The following is a 14,365-nucleotide window of genomic DNA, read 5'->3' as shown; positions in this document are numbered from 1 at the left end:
TTTTTGATCAATTGATTTCTCACAATGTATTAGGCAGTATAACAGGATGTTAAAATGAAAGTTTCAAGACATTGAGATATAATAGGTTTCAGATATTAAAAAGAACTGACCATCCTCTAGGAATTTCAGAGCAGACATCCAAAAAGTTTTTAGAGAGCATCACTCTCATTAAGGAATTAACTAAATGTTGATGGTTGGAAATGAGAGGGTCTTATGAAGATGAGTGCTTTGGAGGAGCTTGTATGAAATTCCCACTCTATTCCCTGTTGCAAAGTACAAAGGTACTCTCTCCTCATTTCTGCTTCAAGGGTGGGAGGCTTCAATGTGACCCCTTAGACAGCTTAATATACATTCTCTAGAGTTGATGCATATACTGTATGACTGACACCTGAGTCATGCCTGAGAAAGCTAAACATTAAGAAACTGGCTAAAGCTTCCTGTGACTTCAGAGTAGAAGGTCAGGATCTGGAAAGTAACTTCTCTCCTCTCCGATGTCGGACTAGTGACTCAAAAATTCTGGGTCTGTATGGGAAGGCCACTTTAGGAATGTCTGTCTAATAAAGGATACTGCTCAAGAGGTTGTGTCAGAGGCTGGAGATACAGTGTTGGATAAAGACAGTAAGGGGCTCAGGAGAGGCATGCCTATGGTGATGCACTACCCATGTCAGGGAATTGCAGTTGGAGAGTCCCAGCAGAGTCGCCTCTGGAGAACACAGACATATGCTCGGAGAGAGTCGGCTTCAAACAGTTGTCAGGTCCTAAAAGCATGCAATTATCTTTTTTATCCTTCTTTTCCCTACTCTGTATTCCCATCCAGGGGTGCCAGCAACCTGCAGGAAATCTATATGGAGAGGGAGAGTTAAGGATCAACCACCCACTCCAGCAAGGATGGAAAAAGTTTAATAACAGCTCCTGTTTGAAGTTTTTGTTGTTAGCCGGGACTGGAGGTTTGGGGTTGCTATTGTGTTTGTGAAATGATAATGAAGATTTTTTATTACCCAAGAGTGACCTGTGATGCCATGTAACCTGATAAATTTTTATGCAGTGGCAGGGAAGGGACAGCTGCCTCTGAACAAATTCAAAGGGACAGTGGGAGAACAAATAAAATTGCTTTTAGGATCACACTCCACGAATCCTACTTTTTCAGTGTACTGATGACAATAGCATATAATATTTATATATTGGGGCCAATGTATAGAAAGTAGCCTGAAATCAGATCAATATGCCTATCTTGAACTTGATTAATCACCTGTTTTTTTAAGTGCAGAACAATAACTTAGGCTTTTCAAGTCCATTAAAATTGTTGGGTATGATTTCAGCAATATCTGTTTGAGATCTGGCAGTCAATCTGCCTGCCATGTTCAACTTCCCTTTTGAGATTAAACTGGCTTTTTACCTCTGCCTTGCTCAAGAAAACAACATCAGGCTGCTCTTTGCTTATGGGAAGATACTGAAGGGACAAAGCTTATATTTTGCTTTCAAAGGCAGCCTGCTTTTAGGTAACTCAGAAGCCCACTGTTGGGGCATCTAGTGACCTTCATCATGGCCTGTGTGAAGAACTCTGCCCAAGTAGAGATGATACCATTTGAGTCAATCAAGTCTTCTCTCTTGGGGATTTAAGCTAAGAGACTTAAAGAGAAGTTGTGATGGATTTTGGGTGCTGTGCTGAAAGCGGTCTCTAATTAACAGCCACATCCATACTGAAGATATTGGAGCTGTTGTGCAGAGAGAGAGAGATGTTAGAAATGAGCCTTGGGGACCCCTGAACAAGGATGCTGTCTTGATCCTTTTAAGTGTTTTAGTTTTAGTTCCAATTCCATGAGCGTTCTTAAAGTAAAATCATTCTTTACTATAAAGAAACGTGATGGGTGTCTGTCCTTTGACACCAAAAAAGGCCCTGTCTGGAGGAATGTGGTAAACTGGCACCAATTTCATTGCACACTTAACATAGTCACATCTTCAGGGCTCACCTGTCTGAGCTGCTATATGATGGACTTTTGTTTTCCTGCTTATTTTAAGGACAGCTGACTTCCTGAATGTAACATCTATTATTTCGTTGGTTCTGAGTGGATATTTATTATTTTCATTGTTTAGTGTGAGCTGATTGTCTATATATCCATGTCATCACATGGGCCAACAGACCATATTCTATGTATGGACTTTTAATATGATCATTATGTATATTGCTTCAAAGTGGCTCAGATTGTTTTGTTATTGATGTTATTTGGTGATCTTTTCAGGATCTGTATTGGAGCTTGAGAAAAAAATGCTAAAGGAATAGACTATCTTGCTCTAGATGGAAATAAATGTATTCCACATATGGGAGCCTTTGAGGACTTATTGCTTAATAACTGAAATTCTTTGCCTAGTTCCTCTGTACTTTATCACTCTCACTGGACTTAATCTCTAGCATTTGGTCTAATCATTATTACCTCTCCCTCAGGGTCACCCTCTCTTTTCCCAGGTGAGGTGAGGCTTTGAAATAATTACATTCGATAGACAGCATCATATCTTAGTGTGATATGAATTCCTGGCTTCATTAAAATTTATCAGTGACCTGAGTGTTGAATTTTAAGGCCTACTCAAATGTTGCCAGGTGGTCTACCTCTAAGTGGACCCTCAAATTACCCTCACAATGAAGCCTGTGGAGAAACAGTGGAGCATTACTGTGTACACACAGGCATGGAAATCATGGGAACTTCCTGACTCTTGGATTCCCCACTTAATATCTCTATGATCATAATGCCTTAGGAAAGAGACTTTACCAGGGAAACAGGAAGGAGGCACTAGCTTGCCTTTTTTGGGGAGGTCTTTTTACTGGTCATCAGGGCTTTTCAGTGTCATTCCCTGAATCTACTTTCAGACTGAAAGGCGAAGGAAGTTTCATTTAGGGAAATTGTGCACACGTGTGTACACACACACACACACACACACACACACACACACACACACACATCCAGGCTCAAAGTTAAAATACTAATTGACAAATTTTTCATTAGAAGCTAGTAATCTATGGGCATATATGTGAACAATATTAGATAATTGACTTTGTATTTGGTTCATGTGGGTTGGTATGAAACATTAAGTTTCTTGAGAACTGTGGATCCCTAGATTAGTTAAGGTAGCATTACCTGTTGTAAACCCTCAAGTTTCAGTGACTTAACACAAGAGAAGTTTATTCTTGATACTAAGTCCTCTCAGAGGGAACAGGTGTGTGGGGTTATGTGGATCCTCTGGTCATTCAGAGACAGGCTGATGGATGTTCTGCCATCTTCTATACATGACTTCCAAGATTGCTTTAAGCATAAAACTCGGCCAGAAAAGAGAGGAAGTATTATTCATTTATGGGAAGGATTTATGAGCCAGACCTAGAATTAGCACACATCATTTATGATAACCTTCCATTGGTAGAACTCAGTCACATTATCAGACCTTTCTACAGGTAAGACTAAGAAAGGTAGACTAGTTATGGTCCCAAGAAGAAAAGAAAAAGGGTTCTGGTGAGCATATAACAATCTCTGTCACAGTCCAAATATCTAAGAACAATACAAGTTTCATCCTTCTCCCTCATGTCAAACTACCTCCTTGCCTCTCCAAAGAGCTCATCCATACTTGAGTCCAGTTCCAGGTCACTACTTTCCAGATGATAAAGTTCTCACCATCATTCCACATGTGGCTTCTTATGTGCTAGCAACCCATGAACTAAAAAGACAAGTTATCTTCCTTTTCCCTCTCCACCTAGTATTCAGTGATGAAGTAGTGTCACTTCTACACCATAATACTAATCACAATAACATTCCCATTCACAAAAGGGAAGACTAGGAGACACAGCTCATGGAATCAAGGATCAAATCCTACTGGACAAGCTTTATGAAATCCTTCTGCCTTGGCAGTTGACGAAATTCCTTAATTAGATGCTGATTCTTCTCTCTAGAGGAACATTTTTTTTTTTCCATGTCCTTGTTCTCCATAGCTTCTGGCTCTATCATCACATTTGAAGTAGGTATGGAAAGTGGCCCTCCTTGGAGTTGTACAAGTTTAGTAGAGTACTTTCTGCTCACCAACTTTTAGGACTCAAAGGTTGTTTGAATAATCAAAGGCATTTTTAGTCTAATCTTTTGGTTTTGTTGACAACTCTCTTAAATACTTTCATTTTGTTCCTGGCGCCTATAAAAATATCTAAAGTTCTTTTCCTAAACATGATCCTAAATCCTGATTTATTTATTTATTTTTGCTTCCTTGCAACTTAGTGGTTCTATTGTGGATACTATCTGAGATAAAAGACCTAGGTGATAAGGCCACAACTTAAATCTGTCTACCTCAGGACTGAATCCTAATAGATCTTTGTTCCTCAAATCCATTTCATCTCTTACTATTTGGGGTCTAGAAGCAATAACCTTTTATTATAAACCTCAAGTCTTCAAATTCCTAGACTTTTTCCATTCCCTTTTATGTCTATTTGAAAACAAACCATAGCTTTAATAACTAGAGGGTAAAAGCCAATTCTGTTAACATTTGAACTCTTTGTAAACCTTTTGGCAAACTTTTTCTGTAAAGGTCTAAATTGTAAATTATTTTAGACTTTGTGGACCATAAACAGTTTTTGTCACAACTATTGAATTCTGTTGTAGTGCAAAAACAGCCATAGATAACTGGCTATGTACCAATAAACTTTATTTTTTAAAAAAGTTGATGGGCCAGATTTGGGCCATAGGCCATAAATTTGCTAAAAGCTCAGTAAACATGTGATTGGCCTTCACGTTTTTACAGCGGAAAGTTTTACTCTGATTATCACTTTTTTTTATCCTATTGTACAACCACTAAGCTAATGCCACATCTGCTAATTTTTTTGTTAATGCAGCACTCTACTTCCAGTGCCAATTTATATATTACTTAAAATAATGCAATTTTTCTTAATTGATAAACCCACAAATGCCAGTAGTTTAACCCAATAGAAAATTTCTTCATTGATCTAAAGTCCATCCAGTCTGCTGTAAGGATTGTTGATGTTGGGGCATACTACTCCATGCAAGCATTCAGGAATCCAGGATGACAGTGGCTCTGTTATCATCAACACAAAGCTTTCAAGGTCATCCTGGGTGTTGACATCTAGCTGATATAGGAAGAGAATGGATGACTGCTTATGAGAGGATTTCAGGGGACAGATATGGAATATCTCCTCGTACTTCCACTCACATTCTATTCACTGGAACACGGATATAACTTGATTGCAAGGAAGGCTAGAAAATGGAGTTCAGCTTTATAGCCAGGAAGAAGTAAGCACAAATCTTGGTGAACATCCTAAATTCTGCCTCAATTCCTAAATGAATATTAATGACTGAGCCTTGCACACTAGCTGTGTGACTTTAGGCTCAGGGCCCATCTCAACTTTCTTATAATGGGCATAAATTCAGGATTAAATGTATAAAGCATATAAAGATGCTTTGTCACTTGTTAACTAGCAAACACTTTGTGTGTATGAAAGAATATAATGAGTACCTGGATAGCTCTTCCCCAGATTATATATATGTTAGCATTATACCATATTTGTAACTTTGATTTATGTTAAGATATAAACATTGTAAATCTAGTTTGAGGTTCCTTAAGTACTTTCCTTCAGTTCCATTCATCTTTATCCTTCCTCGCTATTGTGAACTTAGTATTTATTAATCTTGTATACTGATACCACATTTTTAATCACTTAAACTGGTCAGTAAGTCAGCACTACTGAATTCTACGATAGTCGGCAAAATCTTTCATGGGAGGAAAGGCATGGTATTCTGTTAAAGCATTCCATGGTGGAAGATACAAAATCATCCCTCAACCCTCGTAGATGGTCTCAGGTATAGCAGCCTCTTGGGAATGAGGGAATGGGGATATAGGAAGTTGAGAGATAGTCATAGGTCAGACCATGATGAGCCTCATGTGTCAGCTAAATATTAAGATTTTATTTTGAAAAGAAAGTGGAATCCCATTCATTATTAGACATGATCAAAGTTGTGATTTGTGAGGAATTGACCCATGAGGACTTCTCAGAGGTAGAAAGACCCTTGCTATAATGCTAAGGAGAGATAATATGGCTTCTAAAATAGTGGTCCATGGGGTTAGGCTCTCAAGCACTTGGAGAGCTCACAAATGTTCTTTCTTGCTGCTTCATAAAGGATTGTACTTCAGTTTGGCATGGGGGTGTCTTAGGTGGAAAATGTTGCTCCTTCCTAGCATTTTGACCTTGATGTTCTAAGCTAAGTTGTAGAGATCGCTCTACATCAAGATTATAGTCCTTCTACTGGACTCCTAAAGCACCTCACATTCATTATATTTTTTAATCTTTACAGCAACCCTGTGGCATAGTTACCATCTTTACTCCATTTTAAAAGTGAGGAAAGTGATGCCCGGAGTAGTTAAATAACTTGCCTAATATTACTAGAAAGAACCTAAGCTATGTTGCTTTACTTAGGTCTGACTTACCATCTTGACACATCATCTCTTTTAAAGCATAACATCTGGTATTTATTGAGGAATGCTGTGTGCCAGGCACTGTTCTAAGCCCTTTACATGTGTTTTCCCATTTAATCATCTGTATAACCCTCTGAGGTAAATATTATTCTCCTCATTTTACAGCTGAGGAAAAAGAGATCCAGAGAATTTAAGTAACTTGTTTAAGATGCTACATCTGGACAAGGTGATTAAGACAAGTTAACTCTGGAGCCATTGCCCTGTACTGTCTCTAACAGGAAGGCAATTATTTTGATTTCTAAAAGTATAGCGAGAAGGAAAACGTTGTTATAATTTAAAGCTCTTATTCAACTTTGCTTAATAAGCCCTAATTTCAGTGTGTCACAATATTGTAAAGAATATAAATAAGCCACGATCAGTACCAGATTTGAATGGGCATAGCTTGATTATCAATACTTACAATTTTGCTTCAATCTTTGTCAAAATGACTTCTTAATATGGTGGAGTAGTCATAGGAGAGCTGGCTAAGAGCTAGGAGGCCAGGGTTCCTTTTTTTTTTCTTTTTAATTTTTGTTTTAGAGACATAGAGACTGTGCATGTGCAAGGCGGGGAGGTGTGTGTGTGTGTGGGGAGAGAGAGAGAGAGAGGGAGAGAGAGAGAGAGAGAGAGAGAGAGAAAGAGAGAGAAAATGAATCTCAGGCAGGATCCATGCTCAGTGTCGAGCCTGATGTGGAGCTTGATCCTGCAACCCTGAGATCATGACCTGAGCCAAAATCAAGAATTGGATGTTCAACCAACAGAGCCACCCAGGCCCCTAAGATGCCAGAGTTCTAATCCTGGTTCTGTCATGAACTGTCTTTGTGATCTTGGGTGGGTCAATTAATATCCTTAGACTTCAATTTTTCCATTTCAAAAATTCAAAAATGAACTAGAAAATCTCTAATGTCCCCACCCACTCTGTGATTCTTTGTCTCCCACTGCCCCCCCCATCAGAAACTGAGTTCAAAAAATGATAGGAAATTTAAGTAAACACTTCTAGAAATGCGACAAAATTAATTTTAATGTTTCCAAAGGTGAGAACAATTAAATATTACAGAAGAACTAGGAATTATTTTTTAATATTCTTTCTACTAATATAAAGATAAGACATATTTTAGTCATTTGCTTATACATGAAAAAATCTAAATCTAAGACTGTGGCTAGCATCTTTATTAAAAAAATAAGATTTAAATAAATTAGACAATATAAGTATGAAATAACTCCATGACTAAGAGAGGTAACACCTTGAAAAGAAATCAACTCATGAAACAGTTTTAATATTTATCCTCTTGAAAGAAACAGATATGGGAGAACATGGATAGACAAAAGAAAAGATTGACATACAGAGGATTCTAGAAAACAGGTAGTTTTTCTTTTTCCTCCTAGCTAACTCTTTCTAAAAAACATATTTTTTTACACAAATGTGTTTGTAGATAGGATAAATGTATTTACTAAGTTGACAAAATTGCTTTCCAATCTACTTTCAAATCCACCTCTCTTCAAAGGAGTGAATCCTAGCCTGGAGCGCAGGGTGATGTAGTTTTTTTTTCTACTTCTCAAAGGGAATTTTTCAGGAGCCTGACAATATTTGTTCAATTTGTTTAAATGATGAAATAGATACGGGCTAATTTTCCCAGGTCCTCATTAACATTTCTTGCTTTTGCCCTTTAACTGAAAGGTTTGGTAGTAATAGTTAGAAATCCTGAGCTCTGGTAACCCCCATATACACTAAGCAATCCATGCAAGATGCATCGTATCTCAGTACTTCATGTGACAGAGAAGGAGAGGTGAGGTGGGGTTAATGCCCCCACTTTCATGGACTGATTGGCATTGCTGAAGGCAATCTCATCAGCCAGAGTCAAACATGCTCTTTTAGTGTTTCCTATCCCTACCTTTCAGATCTTACTTTCCTTAAGGAAGCCATTGTTGAATTTCTTACTAAATTTCAGGCATGATGCTAGGCATTAAGACTATAATCATGAAGATGCTGGCCCTGCTTTTGAGGGCTCAAATGTCTAGAAGGCTACCTTTAGTACTCTGATCCATTCCCATCTTATTTCTGCCCTTTGGGCCTAAAATCCCTTCCTTTTAAGGAAAGGGGTTGCCTGAGAGGATTTCTAAGGCTATTAAATAGGAAAGCACCCACATGTCTATAAGTTAAGTAAGACTGAATAAAATTTATGGAACCAGGTTTATAGGGTTGAGTGGTGACAGGCTCCTGGCCCCAGCATTCTTAATTCCTGGACCTCCTCTGCCTGGAGAACAGGGATCAGGGGTCTAATGATCCCCTGGTCCACAGTGGTTTGCAGCCTGGGCATATAGACACACACAGACTTCTTGGATATTTTGGTCCTTTAGGACAAGGATAGGTCACCTGAAATGTCCATTGCTCTTTATTCTTTCATTTCACTGAAGGAGCAGTAGCTGGGCCCCAGGCCTTGTACGGTGCAGTCAGTACTGTCACTATCACACTTGCCACAGTGACATTCAGTGGCTACTGGATATGTATACAGGGAATCTGCCTGGTGAGCACAGCCGGGCACTTTCACTGTCTCGTACACCAGCTCTTTGAAGGTACATGTTTTCTGGTTGTTGGGCCTGGCTGGGTCCTTGTACACTAGATCCTGAGGAGTTTAGAAAGGAGAGGATTAGGTTAAAATATGCTGGAAGTTTCTATGTAGCATAGTGAAAATGAGATGGAAACTTAATATTGCTTGTTCTAACATTTACCCATTAAAGCTCACTTAAGGAATTCCTAACCAAGGAAATATGATCTTATAAATATCCTATTTCCTGGTTCTGGAAATCATATAGAAAAGATAAGTCATTCCTTTTCCTACTCCTTATGTCAATATCAAATCTTAAATATTTCTCAAACTGTAGAGAAATTTTAAATTTCAATATAGAAAAAGATGAAAAGTGAAATATAACAAATTTTAAGTTGATTTTTGTACTTAGTCAAAAGCTGTATTAATGACAACATTAACCATAAAATACTGAAGTTTAATTTCTCAGAAAATGTTTCCAAATACATTGTCCCTTGGTGTTTATAAAAGGCCAAAAAAGACATAATAGGAAATGTTAATGCTTAGCTTAACATGACTATGAAAGCTCATGGCAAATTTTCAATATTTTACTGTTTTGTAGACATTTCCCTCCCTTAAATGTTGTATATTTTGCAGGGCTTTCGGTTTCAAAACATACACGGTTTGCATATGAAAACATTTTTTTAAAGTTTATTAATTTGAGAGAGAGAGAGAGAGACAGACAGACAGACAATGAATGGGGGAGAGGTAGAGAGAGAATCCCAAGCAGGTTTCACCCTGTCAGCACAGAGCCCAGCCCGAGGTGGGGCTTGATCCCAAAGTGAGATCATGACCTGAGCCAAGATCATGAGTCAGATGCTCAGCCGACTGAACCACCCAGTTGCCCCTGCACATGAGAACTTTTAATCCAGGCAGAATAGGTTTGTTCCAATCGTTTCTAGAAAAATTGTTTGCATCACGAGAGGAAATTTGCAGTGCTGCTTAATTTGTTTCAGTATCATGCTACCAGGTCTATTGATCAAACTCATTTACTGCCCAATAAATATATTTCATTAAAAAGTTATTTTCAGTTTCAGTCTATAGAATGAAATTTTGCATAGATAACCAGGTATTATAGGAGAACAAAGTAAACAAAGTAGAAACTCTTTACTTGAGTTAATGCAAAGAAGCTGAGTGAATACAAACTAGTGCTTTAATGCTTCTGTGCTTTGTTTTTCTCAAAGACATGAAGAAGTGAGTAGGATTGCTGATTCATTTTGGTTCTAATAGTCTGTATGCATTGACTGTGTTCTCAGGCTACTTGTTGCCATTTCTAATCAGGTAGACCAATAAGGCAGTTTTTATAATATGGCTGTTTGTGGGGCACCTAGGTGCCTCAGTCTGTTCTTGATCAGGTCATGATCTTATGGTTCACCAGTTCAAGCCCCGTGTTGGGTTCCATGCTGACAGTGCAGAGCCTGCTTGGCATTCTCTCTCCCTCTTGTCTGTCCCTCCCCCAGTCATGCTGTATCTCTCTCTCTCTTTCTCAAATAAATAAATAACTGTAAAAAATATGGCTGTTTATGTTTTTTATGTGGTGTAGAAACATATTTTGATACTATCTCTGTTGCAAAGATATGGCTTCAATTACACAAAATGGCTTTTGGGGAATATTTTAGATCTGTTATTAAATATACGTATGTTTACATGTTTATCTCTCTATATGTAAAATCTGCCGTAGCACTACTTTTTTTTTTTTTTGGAAATGAAGAATTGGCATATTTCCAAGTTGATCAGATCAAATCTGAGGCTTCCCTAGATTTATGCTAATCAAATCCAATCCCAAACATCTAACTGATATCATAGCAATTAACCACAATCGTAACACAGGCAGTATTGGCTAAAGGACTCATGGCTATTATTTTGAAAAGTTAAAATATTCATAAAGTGAGAATTAATGAAGCCAGCCTTGTATAGACCCTTACCACCCTCACTTCCAGCAAAGCAAAGTTCCTACCCGGGTATAGCAGTAGCCTGCACACCAAGTGGCATTGATGCTCATGCAGAAGCGACATTCCTCTTTTTCCACTGTGATGGTGATGTTTGTCAGCTCACAGCTCTTGCAGCAGATTACTCTCCAGCAACAGAAAAGGAAGCAAAACTGGACTGACTTCATCCTGGTCTATAAAGCAAACAATTAAGACTATGAGAAACAAACAACAAAAAAACAAATAATTATAATCATTATGTAAGTTGGCCAAACCAAAAATAATTGATCTTCCCATCCTCCCCAGTCACATTTTGCTTCAGCAATTTTTTCCTTCCTTTTTCTTTCCTTCTTTGTTTCCTGAACAAACATTTCCTCTTATACTCCTTCTTGTTTTTTTTTTCTTTTTTTTGTCAAAGTAAACCCATATTGTAGGTCAAAACTCCAATATAATGATTTAAGCAGAGCAACAATATAAAGATTAGAGTATTTAAGTGATTATTCTGAGGATGGTAATTTGTGATTGTCATATTTGTCCATTCATTACCATTTTAAAGACTATTTTTGTTTAAAAAGAAAAAAGAAATTCTATACTATAAAATTAGCTCATCATTTTTAGCATCTCATAAATATCATCATTTGCTTTTGCTCACCTTTGTTTAAAATAAGACTATTTTAAGAAGCCAGGTGAATTGGTCTATGTAAAGTTCAATTGCTTGCTAAGAGTGACTACAGCATATTAACCATATTTAAGAATCAAGTTGACAACCACAAATTGTCTACACAACAGTAGTTGAAAAGGTCTTGATTTGTTCTCCAGATCCTGGAAAACCTATAATTTTAAAAGTAACCATCACCACCTGATAACTATAGATGTCAAGACTCACCTTTGGTTGGCTGTCTAGTCTGGTGAAAGCTGTAGACTGAGTCATCTGAGTTCACCTTTTATACAAAATCATGTGCAACTAACACCTTGTGGATTTGTTGGGTATTAATAAGACCAATGTTACCCTGAAGCTTGCTGTAAGTGAATCAGTGTTTAGGTAGACAGGGAGATCAAGCCTTACTAAAGTAGTCTAAACGCAGTAGATCAGGAAAAATAATGTTACCAGAGATTATGATTTTGTACAAATTAAATTTGATATAGTAGCACACCCACTCCTTTACCTTGTCAAATTAAATGTGACTCTAGGTTTTTCTTTTGTATCTTTAACTCAGGGAAATCAGAATCCTTTCCAAGTATTGTTTTAGCCCTGTTGAGAGGGTGCATCAAAAGATATGATTAATAAATTACTCTCAGAGCAGCTTGAAAGCTGTAAGGGAAGAAACAAACAAATGGAAAGTCTTTCATTATCTGACTCCTATCTAAAGTATAAATTGTATTTGTCTTTACCTCCCACGTCCAGATCCTCTAATCTCAAATGTTATTCTTTAATTTATGCTTTACTTGTAATTCTCTAAATGTTCTGCTGATTCATTTCTCCAGATCTTTACATGTGCCGTGTTTGTCCTGCCTGAAATGTCTTTGCTTCCTACCTGTGTTCTCCAATACCATTCCCATCCCTGGTAAATTTCTCAACCTTCCACACTCACCTGCCAGAATTTAGGATGGGAAATGGAGGAGAGCTTTAATCACCACCTTCTGTTTTGGAATCATTAATATCTCTCTGTTTCTCCCAGTAGAGTATGAGCTCCTTGGAGACTGGGATTGATTTTTTTTTAACAAATATCTATTATTTAAACAGTGTGGCTGGAACAAAAGAACAATGGTAGAAATATTAGGATATGATTTCAAAGATATAACAGAAGTCAAATCATGTAGAACCTTGGTTTTTACTGTCTGTGAGAGGGGATCAATTGTAGGATTTTGAGTAGAGGAGTGACATGTTCTGATTTGGTTCTGAAAGGATCCCTTGCTAAGGTAGGGGAAGAAAGGTAGAAACAGGAAGGCCTATTAGATGCTATTGCAGGAACCCCGGTGAGAAATATTTGTTCACAGTAGTGTGGTGGCAATGAAGGTAATGGGACATAATCTGATTCTGGATATATGTTGAAAGTAGAACCAACAGAATTTTCTGACAGATGAATGTTGAGTGTGAGAGAAAGAAAAGAGTCAAGGATGACTAGAGATTCTGGCCTGAGCAACTTTAAGGATAAACTTGCTATCAAATGAAATGGGAAGGCTGTCAATGTAGTAAGTTTTTAGCAAAGATATAGAGTTCCATATGGACATGTTAAGCTTGAGATGTCTTTAAAACATCTAAATAGAATGCTGAATCTAGATTTTTGGAGACATATATTGGCTGAAGGTATACATTTGGGAGTTGTAGACATGAGCCTAGAAAGAGATTACCAAGGGAGTGGGTACAATAGAGGAAAAAGAAAGACCAATAGTTGAGCCTGGTATACTCCAACGTTAAGAGGTCAGGGATAAGATGAAGGTCTTTTTTGCTGCCTTTTTCTTTTTTTTTTTTTTTAATGTTTATTTCATTTTGAGAGAGAGAGAGAGAGAGAGAGAGAGAGTGCTAGTGGGGAAGGTACAGAGAGAGAGGGAGACACAGAATCCAAAGCAGGCTCCAGGCTCTGAGCCATCAGCACAGAGCCTGACATGGGGCTTGAACTCACGGGCCGTGAGATCATGACCTTAGCCGAAGTCAGATGCTTGGCCAACTGAGCCGCCCAGGTGCCCCTTTGCTGCTTTTTCCTAAAGGAAACCGAGAAGGCCTTTTGAGAAAAGACAGGAATGGAGAGAATGTGGTGTCCCAGAAGCTAAGGAAGTGTATCAAGGAATGAGTGACAGCTGTGATAAATGCTGTTGTCAGGTTAAGATGAGGACTGTGAATTGTACAGCACACGTGGCAATGTTAAGGTCACTAGTGTCCTTGGCTAGATAACTTTCTCTGGAGTGAGGGGGATAAAACCCTGATTGATGTGTATTTTAGTTATTGACAAGAGAAAAAAAAAGTTGAATATAGACAACTTTTTCCAGGAGTTTTGATACAATGATGACCAAAGAAGTAGGTGATTTGGTAAAGTGGAAATAGCGTAAAGATAATTTTCTTTTGATATCTTTGTTTTAAGATGGAAGGAATAACTGTGTGTTTGCATCATGATACAAATGATTGAGTAGAAAGAGAGAAATGACTATGTTGGAAGAAGAGAGGAGAATTTCTGGAGTGTTCTTGAGTAGGTAAGAAGAAACTGACTTTAAAGCCTAAGTGGAGGGACTGGCTTTAGACAGGAGGATGGAGAGATTATTCCAGTATCAGGCAGGAGGCAGAGCTTGTGAGGGCAGGTGCTGGTGGGTGCAGAGATGTGGTGGGTGCAGAAGATGGGGAGTGGTAGGTGTGGTGAACGG

General features: G+C 38.1%; 1 protein-coding gene across 1 annotated transcript; it reads right to left on the bottom strand.

Moving 5' to 3' along the window:
- Nucleotides 1-8,888: 8,888 nt before the first annotated feature.
- Nucleotides 8,889-11,196, bottom strand: LOC102970900 (follicle stimulating hormone subunit beta). Its single transcript, XM_007082010.1, has 2 exons — nucleotides 11,038-11,196; nucleotides 8,889-9,119 (listed from the first exon to the last, which is right to left on the bottom strand). The coding sequence occupies exons 1-2, from the start codon at nucleotides 11,194-11,196 to the stop codon at nucleotides 8,889-8,891; spliced, it is 390 nt and encodes a 129-aa protein (XP_007082072.1).
- Nucleotides 11,197-14,365: the final 3,169 nt, after the last annotated feature.

The sequence above is a fragment of the Panthera tigris genome, chromosome D1, assembly GCF_018350195.1.
Source record: "Panthera tigris isolate Pti1 chromosome D1, P.tigris_Pti1_mat1.1, whole genome shotgun sequence".
In the NCBI taxonomy this organism is placed as follows: domain Eukaryota; kingdom Metazoa; phylum Chordata; class Mammalia; order Carnivora; family Felidae; genus Panthera; species Panthera tigris.
The sequence above is the reverse complement of the archived record's forward strand: the minus strand, read 5'-3'. Positions and strand labels throughout refer to the sequence as shown.